A 13,088-nucleotide genomic window follows, 5' to 3' on the forward strand; every position below is an offset into this window, starting at 1 on the left:
GTTGTCTTCCGCCAATCCTGATATATGTACTTCTTCATATAATCCAGCTTCTAAGATTATTGCTCAGCATACTGAGTGGGTAAGTATGATGAAAACAAACAACCCTGGTGCACACCTTTCCTGATTTAAAAACCATTCAGTATCCCCTTTGAACTCCTGGTGTGGCACTACTATGATCAATACTAGACTATGAACCACAAAGTCTGCAGTTCAAACCCACTAGCTCCTCCTTGGAAACCTTATACAGGGTTGCTATAAGTCGGAACTGACTCAATGGCACTTAACAACAGTATCCCTTTCTGTTTGAACAGCTGCTTTTTGGTCGATGTACAGGTTCTCCCTGAGCACAATTAAGTGTTATGGAATATCATTCTTTGCAATATTATACATAGCTTGTCAATCATCCATACAGTTGAAATCCTTTGCACAGTCAATAAAGCACAAGTAAACATCTTTCTGGTATTCTCTGCTTGCAGCCAAGATCCATCTGATATAAAAAATGATATCCCTTGTTCCATGTCCTCTTCTGAATCTGGCTTGAATTTCTGGCAATTCCCTCTTGCTGTACTGTTGCAGCTAGTTTTGAATTATCTTCAGCAAAGTTTTACTTGCATGTGATATTAATAATATTGTTCTATGATTTCAACATTCTGTTGGGTCACCTCTTTGGAATAGGTATAAATAGGCTAGCTCATCCAATCAATTGGCCAGGTAGCTAAATTTCTTGGCATAGATGAGAGAGTGCTTCCACTGCCTTTAGTGTAGCTTGGACTTCTTCCTTTAGTACCACTGGTTCTTGCTCATATACTACCTCTTGAAATGGCTGACCATAGACCATTTCTTTTTAGTACAGTAATTCTGTATATTTCTTCCTTTTTCTTTTGATGCTTTCTGCATCATTCAATAATTTGCCCATAGAATCCTTCAATATTGCAAGTCAAGGCTTGAAATTTTTCTTTAGTTCTTTCAGGTTGAGGAATGCTTAATGTGTTGTTTTCTAACTCCAGGTCTGTGTACATTTCATTTTAATACTTGACTTTGAAATTTTCTCTTCATCTCTTTTACTTCCTCATTTCTTCCATTTGCTTTAGCATCTCTATGCTTGACAGCAAGTTTCAGAATCTCTTCTGTCATTCATTTTAGTCGTTTATTTCTTTCCTTTTTATAATGACTTCTGCTTTCTTCCTGTATGATGTTCTTGATGTTATTCCACAACACTTTTGGTCTTGTCATTAGTGTCTAATAGATCAAGTCTGTTCTTGATATTGTCCTTAAATTCAAGTGGGATATGTTCAAATTCATATTTTTGGCTCTCATGGACTTGTTTTAATTTTCTTCAGCTTCAACCTGAACTTGCATAAGAGCAATGGTCTGTTTCACAGTTGGCCTCTGACCTTGTTTTGGGTGATGATACTGAGCTTCTCTATCTTCTCTTCCCACAGATGTAGTCAATTTACTTCCCATATATTCCATCTGGTGAAGTCCCTGTGTATAATAACCTTTTACATGATTAAAAAATGGTATTTGCAATGAATAAGTCATTGCTGTTGTTGTTAAGTGCTGTCAAGTCAGTGCCGACCCACAGTGACCCTGTATACGGTTTCCAATGAACAGTGGGTGGGTTTGAATCTCCGACCTTGTGGTTCAAAGTGACCTGGTGGTCCAGTGCATTATCCTATAGCATAACACCAGGACTCCAAATAAGTCATTAGAATTGCAAAATTCTATCATGTGAGCTCAAGCATCATTTCTACCATCTAGGCCATTATTTACCAATTACTGATCCTTCTTCTTTTTCCAAGTTTCTCATTCTAATTACCCATAGTTAGCAATACATCTTGGTTACATGTTTGATCATTTTCAGATTGAAGATGTTGACAGACAATTTCACCCTTGCTCACTTAAGTGGTTGCTGTGTAAATTTGAGTAATAGTGGTATTAACTGGCTTTCCTTGTTGTTGTTAAGTGCCATCGAGTCGATTCTGACTCATAGTAACCCTGTATAGGGTTTCCAAGGAGCAGCTGGTGAGCTTAAACCGCTGACCTTGCAGTTCAAACGACTTTGCAGTCTGACGCATTAGCCCACAGCATCACACCAGGACTCCTTGTAGGCATATGGATATTACCCTATCACAGACAGCACTGTATTTCAAGACAAATCTTGATATGTTCTTTTTGATGATGAATGTGACATCATTTCTTTTCCGTTTGTCATTACTGGCATAGTAAACCATGTGACTGTCAGATTCAAAATGGCCAATACCAGTCCATCTCATCTCACTAATGCTTAGGATATCGATGTTTACATGTTGCATTTCATTTTTGACAACTTCCAATTTTCCTAGATTCATACTTTGTATATTCCATGTTGTGATTATTAATGTATGTTTACAACTGATTCTCTTCATTTTGAGTGTGCCTCATCAGCAAATGAAGGACCTGACTTTACTTCATTTGCATTACCATGGTCACCTACTCTACTTTGAGGAGACTGCTCTTCCCCAGTTGGACTTTGAGTGCTTTCCAACCTGATGGGCTCATTTTCTGGCACTATCAGACAGTGTTTCACTGCTATTTATATGGTTTTCAGTAGCTAATCATTCAGAAGTAGTCCACCTCTCCTCCTTCCTAGTCTGTCTTAGTCTGGAAGGTCAGGTGAAACCTGCCCACATGGGTCACCCTACTGGTATTTAAAATACCGGTGGCAGAGCTTCAAGCAGCACAGCAGCACACAAGCCACCACAGTGTGAGCAATTGACAGAGGAGTGGTGGAGGACTCCATTACTACCTGCTGATCCTGTGGTGCTGCAGGATCAGCACTAGACTGTGAACCACAAAGGCAGTAGTTCAAACCCACTAGCTGCTCCTTGGAAACCCTATATAGGCTCACTATGAGTCAGAACTGACTTGATGTCACTTAACAATAACAACAACAATTCCAAAACCAAGTCCTCTCCTTCCCTGACTCACAGGGGAATACAGTGCAGTCTAATAGCTCGTTTCTTGAGATAAGCACAAAGTTGTTTTAAGGGTCATCACTAATAATTAATAAAGTGCTTTCCATTAAACTCTTTACTGTTTCTCTACGTAACTCTCAGGTTTTCCCATCAGAAAATTGTATTACGGTGGTTTTAAAAACAGAATCCTTATCGTTTACATAAACTGAAATATTTAACAAGGTAGAGATATGTTTGGGATTTGCTTCAAAAGAATCCTGTGGGAATGGTGAGGACTAAACAAACAAGAGTGGTCATAAATTCATGATTATTGAAGCTGGTTAATGGAAGTTAATACACTATTGTGCCTACTGATGGGGGAAGGAACTAATACTAATGCCAGGATAAGACGGGGCACTGGGGTAGAGTCGAGAGGAGGAAGACAAGTCAGGGTAGCTGAGGGAAGAATTCTTATATTCATCAGAAGACAGAGGCGGAAGCTCCAAGTTGCTATGCATAGTAAGTCAGGGCCTGACAGAGCTAAGAGAGTTGAGAAAAGGGAGAAAGCAGTAAGGCTGGACTATCAAGAGCAGGGAGCAATCAGGAGATGGAATTTAAGTTCAGCTTGGAAGAGGTGATATTTAGTTGGCTTGAAGCAGGGACATTTAAGTCAAAGATAATGCATGAAGTGAAAAACAGCAAGCACATCACATTTGGAGTCATAGGGAAATGAGGCTGCACTTGAGTTTTTAGTGAGAGTGACAGAGTGGACTATTTTAGGATGATGAATTTAACGGCACTGCACAGAACCTCAGTTTGGGGTCTGCAAGTGTGATGGAGACTTGACTGGTAAGGGCATGGACATGAGTTGTGGCAATAGAGGAGAAAGGTAGCAGGAGATGCGGAGGAGGAAACCTGGGCAGGTGGATGCTGGGCTCAGAGAAGAAGAGTTGGAAGATATCTAATAGGTTTCAGCTGAGACTCTGAATGTACATCTGCTGACTACACGAAGAAGTACAGAAAAGGTTCTAGACCAGAAACCAAGCCTCAATCTGGGAAAATTAGGAAAGTAAACCAGATTAAAAGCAAAGAAGTAGTCAAAATAGTTTAAAAAGAAGAGTCTAGCACTAAGGCCCGCAACAGAAGCAATGCTTTAAAGACAATGGTTTAACATAACCAGATCGAGAAGCCAGGTTGAGAATAAGAACTGAGGCCACGTCACTGGATCTGCTCAGATGACTGGAAACCTGAGACAGTAGTTTTAGTAAAATGAAAATCCGTCCACTAAGCAGTTAGCAAAGTGCAAAACGGAAGGAAAGAGATGATTAGAGGGTGAATCAAAGAGGCAGCTGAGTAAAATGAAAGAATATGAGTTTATTTTAAATAAATAAGAACTATGTATATTGTATCCGCGGGAGAAAGACGAGGCTTTCTACTCCCGTAAAGATTTACACCCTCGGAAACCCTGTACAGGGTCGCTATGGGTCGGACCCGACTCGACGGCACTTAACAACAACAACAACAATGTATATTGTATATGTATAAGGAGCGCTGGTAGCGTAGTCATTGAGAATCGGGCTGTGAACCTCAAGGTCAGCAGTTCAAAACCACCAGCTGTTCCGCGGGAGAAAGATGAGACTTTCTGCTCCCGGAAAGATTTTCAGCCTTGGAAAACAGGGTCGCTATGAGTCGGAACCGACTCCATGGCACATTAACAACAACAAGAAGGTATATTGCATGCAAAATTTAAAACAATTCCATGGAGAAAAGAAAATGTTAGGAAGAGCTAAGATAACATGAGATTCCTGAGGAAATGCAGTAGGGGTACCATTGCTGTTGTTGCTATGAGATGTTGAGTTGGTTCCGACTCATAGCAACCCTGTATAGGGTTTCCGAAGAGGGGCTGGTGAGGTTTGAACTACAGACCTTGCAGTCCAGCCACACCAGGACTCCAAGGGCAGCATTAGAAAGGAGCAAACAAAACTCTTCCTCTATAATAGGTGAGAAAGAAGAGTGTGCAAAGTTGGGACAATGTTGTCTGATAGACAAAGGAGAGTAGTGGAGAGAAAGAGTCTGAGGCAGCCCTGTGAGGGCCTTGGAATGAGGAACTCGGATGTTATACTGTAGCTAAAGGTGAACTCTGGAAAGGCTAAAGAGCTGGCCTGAAAGCATCATTTTAAAGAAAAATAAACTGATGACAGAACACAGAATTGAAGGGGAGAGAGTGAATGATGGGAGTGAGGTGACTGCAGATAAGGGTCCAGGTTAAAAGCATTTTTCCAGAAAATTTTATTTTTTAGGCATTGTGACTATATGTCACCTTTTTCTACCTTTCTCTTCCAACTCCAAAGTAAATTTGGGGGCAGCTTTGAAAATGATTGTGTTCAGTCATGATGGAGAATCTTTGATCTCATGGCAGTGACTTATGATGGCTTCATATGGGGTACAAAGAGGCAATGTAATACCCAGTCAGGGGCTCTAAAAAGCTCACAGGTACTTCTGGAAAATAGTTATGTGCACTCCTTTCCTACCATGAAATTAGAGAGCTGCTACTTTTAGTCCCTGTTGCTCACTCCCCTATTTGGTTACTACTTATTTAGTCACCTCAAGTTTGCCCCAAGTTATACATACCAGATTTTCCCGAGGAGTTAACTTTTGGATGCTGAGGAAATGTTTAGACAATTAATCACATCATATTAGACCAGATTCTTACAGGTGATTAAGTTCTTTCGTCCATGCTAAACTAAGAATGAATGAGAGTGGTTATACCACTTCGTTACGATTCTCTTATGGAATACTATCACTAATTTTTTTTTTTCCTAATTAAAGTACTAGCTAAGTTTGAGGGGCTTGAAACAAATCCTCTTGCCGGTTAAAGCTCTAGCCTGATCTTTACATCCTATAAGGAACTCAGTTTGAGGACTTGAAAATGGAGGCAGTGAGAGACAGGCAGTGTTGTTTGTCTTTGTGGGTTTTAGTGTGTCCTTGGCTCCCTCCTACTGTCTAGCTTTCCTTCCTGACTATCAGACTTATGAACCTTCAACTTCAGACCAACACCAGCCTTCTATAGAATTCTTCACATGCCTTCACAATTACTTAAGGACCAATCCTTTGATAGCTTCCTCATTTTCAATCTTCAAAGTAGTTCAAGTTCCTTCCTCCAACCTCAATACATCTATCTTGTCATTTTACTTAATAAGTAACATTAAAATATCTTATCACAATTGAGACTCCAGAGTTGCTCAATGCCTACTAGGGAAAACAAAGATAACTTCTTCCTTGTAATATCCATGCTCAGCAAATATGGTGGTAGTGGGCAGGTCAACACTTAAATGCCAAAAGTTGTGCAATCACAGTACTGGGAAGAGAAATAAGAGGCACAAACAGTAACTTCATAAGAAGTCATAAGGTGCTATTCTGCACAAAAATGGCAGGACTGAGATCTCGTTTGTAAGGCAGGCACTTTGATTTGTGATTCTTATAAAGACAGAATAGAGATTCACACAAATTTAAAGTTTCTCTCAAACTTACATAGGTAGTTAGGAAAGATGGTCTCCTTTAATATTTGCTAGTATTTCATTTATGAGAACTCTATGTAGGTTTTCAAGGCTACTTTTATTACCACCCCAATTATATACCCATATTTATACATTTACCTGAAATTCATCCATGATACTGAATGTATACTCATGCCTGGCAATAACGTGATGACAGTTCTTACACAGATCTGTCAAAACAAAGGAAGACTTTCTTAGTTAAGTCTTGAAAGGTCTCTTAAAACAGTAAAATTTCTATTCTCATCATTGTAGTCCTTAAAAAGAACCTTAACTCTTGTCACATTTAACACAGTAGGAAATCCATTATAATACCTACCTTGATAAGAAATCCAGAATCTGTCACATAACATTATATAATGAAGGGGGCTGAACTCAGAGACTTAATGTGCATATAATCCCCACTGAAAACTCTCTAAAGTAATCAATTAACATATATATGTTTTATAAACTAGCTGGACCGATCTATGAGTCAGAATCAACTCAATGGCAGTGGGTTTGGTTTTTTTGGTTTGGACTTATCTATGAAAAGCTTTTAGTCTCAGGAATGATAGAAAGTGTGGTGCTATAATCCATCATAAATGAAAAACCAATGCTCAACAAACTGAATTTACTCTATACATTAAAGACTATAATAAAAACAATATAATACCTAAGATTCATTACTACATACCAGGTGCTAATTAAATTATGGCGTCCTGGTGTGGCACTGGAGGATTAACACTGGACTGCTAACCACAAGGTAGGAAGTTCAAACCCACCAGTCAGTCACTCCTCAGAAACCCTACACAGGGTCGTTATGAGTTAGAACTGATGCAATGACATTTAACAACAATTGCTGAATTATATTATAGGAGCCCCTGTGGCAGAGTGGATTACATGCACCAGGCTGCTAACCTCAAGGTCAGCAGTTCGAATCCACCAGTTGCTCTGTAGGCGGAAGAGGAGGCTTTCTGTAAACTTTATATAAGGTCGCTATGAGTTGGCACCGTTTGAAGACATTTAACAACAATCTCACTATAATCATTCTACTAACACTGCTTTCTTATGCTGCTTGTCTCCTTATTCTTAGGTATCTTCTGAATATAGGAGGAATACATATTTTGGAAGAGGGATATGAAAGGCACTAAACCTTTAGAATGTTGTTGAGTGCCGTCGAGTAGGTGCTGACCCATAGCGACCCTGTACAGCGTTTCCGAGGCTGTAAATCTTTACATGAGCAGAAAGCCTCATCTTTCTCCCCCAGAGCAGCTGGTAGTTTCGAACTGCTCACCTTAAGGTTCACAGCCCGATTCGTAACCACTACGCTACCAGAGCTCCTTTAGAAAAGAGTCAAACAATTGAAAAATGTTCTAACTTAAAAAAATATTTTTTCTTTCTCTTAGCATCTACCCTTTTTAATATTCTCTTTTTTTTTAGGCAGTAAGGCGTAGGGATTTGAGCAAGGGATATAAAGTCAGACTGCCTGGGTTTGAATTCTGGTTCCAACACTTCTCTAGTGAATTGCAGTGTGCCTTTACTTCCGTATCTATTAAGGTATCTAAAGCTTAATGTTTTTTCCTGTGGAGTGGCTAGTGGCTTCATGATTGACCATGACCATGTGGTTAGCAGCCTAGCTCTTAACCACTGTGCCACCAGCAGGCCTTCTCCTGTAAAGGTTGTTGTTGATAAATGCCATCAAGTTAAGTCCTACTCATAACGACCCTGTATAAGGTTTCCAAGGAGCAGCTGGTGGATTTGAACCTCTGGCCTTTTAGTTAGCAAGAGCAGTGCTGATCTTACAGTGCCACACCAGGAGTTCCCATAAAGACTATGGCCTTGCAAAGTCCATTTGGACACTTCTACTCTGTATTAGATAACGGACTTGATGGGACCTTTTTTTAAAAAATTATTACAAGAGCAGATGGTCAGGTCTTTTTTCTCAGAGAGGTTGGTGGAGTCGAACCACTGACCTTTAGTTAATAGCCAAAAGCTTAACCACTACACCACCATGGCTCCTTTATATACTTGTGTAAGTATGGCATTCTGAGGTCACTTAGTATAGAAACAAGAAGCGCGAATGGACCCTAAGGTAACCTAAAAGACAACCTTACATCTTGTTAAGGAAAGTCTAAAGGCATAAAAAGTATGTCTTTGAAAAATAATTTAATAAACAACAATAAAAAAAAAAATGGGTGCCAGAAGCATTAAGCTTTAGTTACCTGCAAGTCATTTGATCTAGCACTATCTGATGATGCTCTATAAATGGGCGTTCTTCTTAAAAGTCTAACCAGTAAATAAATGTTGCAATATGATACTGCAATGGGCTTCAGAATACTTTGTACAACATACGAATTTTCAGAAGTTGACACCTATTAGCAGACTCTAATTTAACAAGATACAAAAAAATCTACTCACGATCATAAGTGACAATTTCTTCTCCATCTTCCTCTTTGAAAGACTTGTTTGTGATCATCATAAAATCCCTCTTACTGCACACTGCACACCCTGTGAAGTTCAGTAAGAAAGATCCATTCTCCAAGCAGGTGGTACCCTAAAATACCAGAAATAGGAATTTTATTTTCTTGGATCTCAAATGTTGTTGTTAAGTGCCATCGAGTTGATTCTGACCCATAGCAACCCTGTACAGGGTTTCTAAGGAGCAGCTGGTGAGCTTGAACCACCGACCTGCAATTCAAGGTCTTGGGTGAAAACAATAAACTTAAATTTTTAATGGCAAAAATATGGCCAAAATGTATTTATTTGAAGGCTATCCCAGGTTAGGTTTTGAGATTACCGACTGTTCTAAAGAAGTACAATTGATGTTAAATAAAACTCAAGTACAATATGACATCTTCAGGTCACTAAGGACAATTATCATTTAAAAGAGGACTAAATGCAAACAGATATTTAAAAATAACTTTATTAACTCTGAATATAACATGAAAAGATAAAACTAGAGAAATTTAATAGCCAAGAATGTTAAGTGGGGTATTATAAAATAAGAATTAAAATTCAATCAAAGTGAAAAAATTAGGCCAATCATAAAGATAATCTTATATCATAAAATTCCAACTCATAGCAACCTTCCTAGGAATGACTGCAGGCCAGTGCATTATCCTGCAGTGCCACATATATATAATGTGACGCTCAATTGTTGGTAAAGCTTCCTCTCAAGCCTCAACAGTGCTACAAAATAAACTTCAACAACAACAAATTCTTAGTTCTAGAGGTATCAGTCCTCAAGCAAATGTGAGTCAGGAAGACAAGACCAGTTCTGCAATTCATCAGGCTGGCACCACAGGTCTTCAAGAAAAGATTTTATCTGATCTCTAAGAAACTATAAACAATATACTCACCTAGCTCCAGGGAGGTCTTTGCCAAAGGACTAACCACAAGGCCAGCAGATCGAAACTACCAGCTATCCCATGGGAGAAAGTTGAGGTTTTCTGCTCCCATCAAGATTTACAGCCTCGGAAACCCTACGCAGCATCGCTATGAGCCAGAACCAACTCCACAGCACACTACCACCACTACCTCTGAGAACCAGAAGTCATTTTATAAATAATTTAGTCCAATCCTATTTTCTGACTTAAAACCATTCCATCCAATCAACATTTTCTCCATTGCAGTTACGTGCTTGATACTGCACAAAGCCTAGTGAATGACTCAAAGGCTAATCAAACATGCTGCTATCTTCAAGGAGCTTATCAAAAAGAAAAAAAAGCTTTTCTTTTGTTTTGTGCTTATTACACATATTTTCCTACTCTTAAGTTTTCAAAGATTTTCTCCTATGCTTTCTTATATAAGCTTTACAGGTTTAGCTTACATGTTTAGTTCTTTGATCCATATTGAATTTTTATATATGGCATGAGTTAAGGATAAAGGCTTAGATATTTATATATCTCCAGTTGTTCCAGCAACATCTATTGTTGAAAGAAATCAAATGACCAGATAGATGCATAGAAGCCTACTTTTGGACTACTCTGTACCCTGGACTTACATGTCTACCTTTACCTGGATACATTTTTATTACAGTAGTTTGATAGCAATCTTATAATTTATAAATTTTTTTTTTCAAAGTCTGCCTAGTCTAGGTCCTTTTCATATCCATTTTTTCCCCTTTTATTTTCATTTACAAAAAAAAAAAAAAAAAAACAACCCAGGACTTGATTTGTCATCTGAGCATCCTTTCAGGGCAGAAAGTGAAATGGGATGCTTTGATTTACTGAAGGAGGCACTGCTAGGTACCACCTGGGCATGCTTCACAGAGCAAGACCCAGCTTATGGTCTCAAGATGACTTGGGACATAACTGTATGTCTCCCTTAAGAGAAGAAGGAAGAAAAGCTGGTGGTGTGAAAGCAAGTGAGTCACACAATTTTATTGGAATTTTGGGAGCTCTGGTAGCGTAGTGGTTACGAATCGGGTTGCGAGCCTTAAGGCCAGCAGTTCGAAACTACCAGCTGTTCCGCGGGAGAAAGCTGAGGCGTTCTGCTCCCGTAAAGATTTACAGCCTCGGAATCCCTGTACAGGGTCGCTATGGGTCGGAAACGACTAACAACAACAACAACAACATATATCTTTGGCAAGTCATCTCATCTCATTGAACCTCGGTTTTCTTATCTATCATTAATATGAGGACCTTGGCTCAGCTTCAGCATTTGTTGTGAAGCTTAAAGGAGACCAAGGCAATACTATTTGAACTATAAAAAGCCTTACAAAATGTAGTTACCATTTTCTAGAAAAAGGAACTCTTCTTGGCAAGTGAAGAGGCATCAGAACAAGCAAATAGTGGTCCACCGAAGGTGTCCTGATGCTGTGGGGCTTTGGAGGCTCTGTAGACTGTTCTGGGGGCATTCCATGTAGATTTAAAAATCAGCTAGTAAACGTTTATAAAAAAGCCTGTTGGGATTTTGATTTAGACGTCTACAGATCAATCTGAGAATGGACATCTTAACAACACTGAGTCTTCCAATCTATGAGCATGGTCTGTCTCTACATTTATTTTTTCAATTTATCGTAGCAATGTTTTCTAGTTTTCAGTGAAAAGATACTGCAATTAAAATCAAAAAAAATTTTTTTTCTTCTTGCTTTTTTAAAAAAATCTGTCTTCCCCATCTACTCTCTTTTGAGTTGTTAAGTGCCGCTGGGTTGGTTCTGACTCAGTAACCCTACATAGGGTTTCCAAGGAGTGTCTGGTGAACTTGAACCACTGACCTTGTGGTTGGAACCAAACTTGCATTCTAGCGCATTAACCCACAGTGCCACACCATCTCTAACCTGTGAATAATTTTCCTTTTCCTTCCACCCCTATAACCATCACAGAATGTTTCTTTCAGCAATGAAAATCTTTTAATAACTTTTTACAACAGTGGCCTCATACAAAAAGACCTCAATGGTCTTTTTGTGATTGACTCATTTCACTCAGCATAATGTCCTCCAAGTTCATCCATGTTATGAGGTGTTTCACAAATTCATCATTATTGTTTATCCATTTTTCTGTTGATGGCATTTAGGCTGTCTGCATCTTTTCTGTTGCTGTGAAAAGTGCTGCAGTGAACATGGGTGCATACATCTACTTGTGTCTTATTACTGAGGACATATACCAAGTACAGAGATTGCTGGGTCATATGGTATTTCTATTTTATTTCCAACTTCTTGAGACAGCACCATACTATTTCCCACAGTGGGTTAGTCACACCATTTTACAGTCCACCTCAGCAGTATAGGAGAGACCCATATTCCACATCCTTGCTAGCATTTGTTTTGTTGAACTTTGCTATTAATGATCTTGCAAATATTTTGCTCAATTTATTCATTACCATATATTGATGCTCTAATGAATTTTTAAAATTTTCATTTTGTTACTGACCAACTTCAATAATCAAAGTGAGCAGGACTATACCCATAAATAAAAGCACCTTATACAATATACTTTTGTCATCTGACCTTGTAAGTACACAAAATGCAAACACTAAGAACAAAATGGGAGAACAGAAAGATCTGCAGTATATATATATATATGTTGTGTGGTAAGGAAATAAACATTTGAAATGGCAGAATGCAAGTACCACATACAAGAAACTGACACACATTTTATAAGGGGCCTCAAAAGTTTCTAGAAAAAATGGAATTAAAAGACAGTGGAATTTTCCACAAATTTGGTTAAGTCCCTTGTATAAAGAGTCAGAGTCATTTGACTACAGTGAGGGTACCCTCCATCAATCAGCCACACCTATTTTATCAGGTGAGGCATGGCTATTAACAGCAAATTTGGGAAAGTAAATAAAAGCACATAGCATTAAAAGAGGAGTCCTGGTATGGTGCTGTAGGATAAGCACTGGACTGCTAACCACAAGGTTGGTAGTTCAAATCCACCGGCTGCTCTTCAGAAACCCTTAAAGGGTCATGATGAATCAGAACAGACTCAACAGCAGTTAACAACAACATTAAAAGAAGTCTTAGGAGAACAAACAAGATGGCGGATCGGGCGGACGTATAGCAGAGAGCTCCGCCAACAACAACACAGAATACCCGACCAAGCAGGCTCAGGGGATGGTCCCAGAACTCTGAACCACATATAAAGGAATACTTAGAAGGTTGGAAGGCTCACAGCTG

The 13,088-nt window shown here is 39.0% G+C and overlaps 1 protein-coding gene across 1 annotated transcript in view; it reads right to left on the minus strand.

The window, feature by feature from the left end:
- The window catches only part of CHURC1 (churchill domain containing 1), a 30,716-nt gene that overhangs the window by 3,644 nt on the left and 13,984 nt on the right, over positions 1–13,088 (minus strand). The window contains 2 exon segments of the mRNA XM_006878217.1: positions 6,593–6,663; positions 8,888–9,023. Coding sequence (XP_006878279.1) covers positions 6,593–6,663; positions 8,888–9,023 — 207 coding nt within the window.

This window comes from Chrysochloris asiatica, unplaced genomic scaffold, assembly GCF_000296735.1.
Source record: "Chrysochloris asiatica unplaced genomic scaffold, ChrAsi1.0 scaffold00221, whole genome shotgun sequence".
Lineage (NCBI taxonomy): Eukaryota > Metazoa > Chordata > Mammalia > Afrosoricida > Chrysochloridae > Chrysochloris > Chrysochloris asiatica.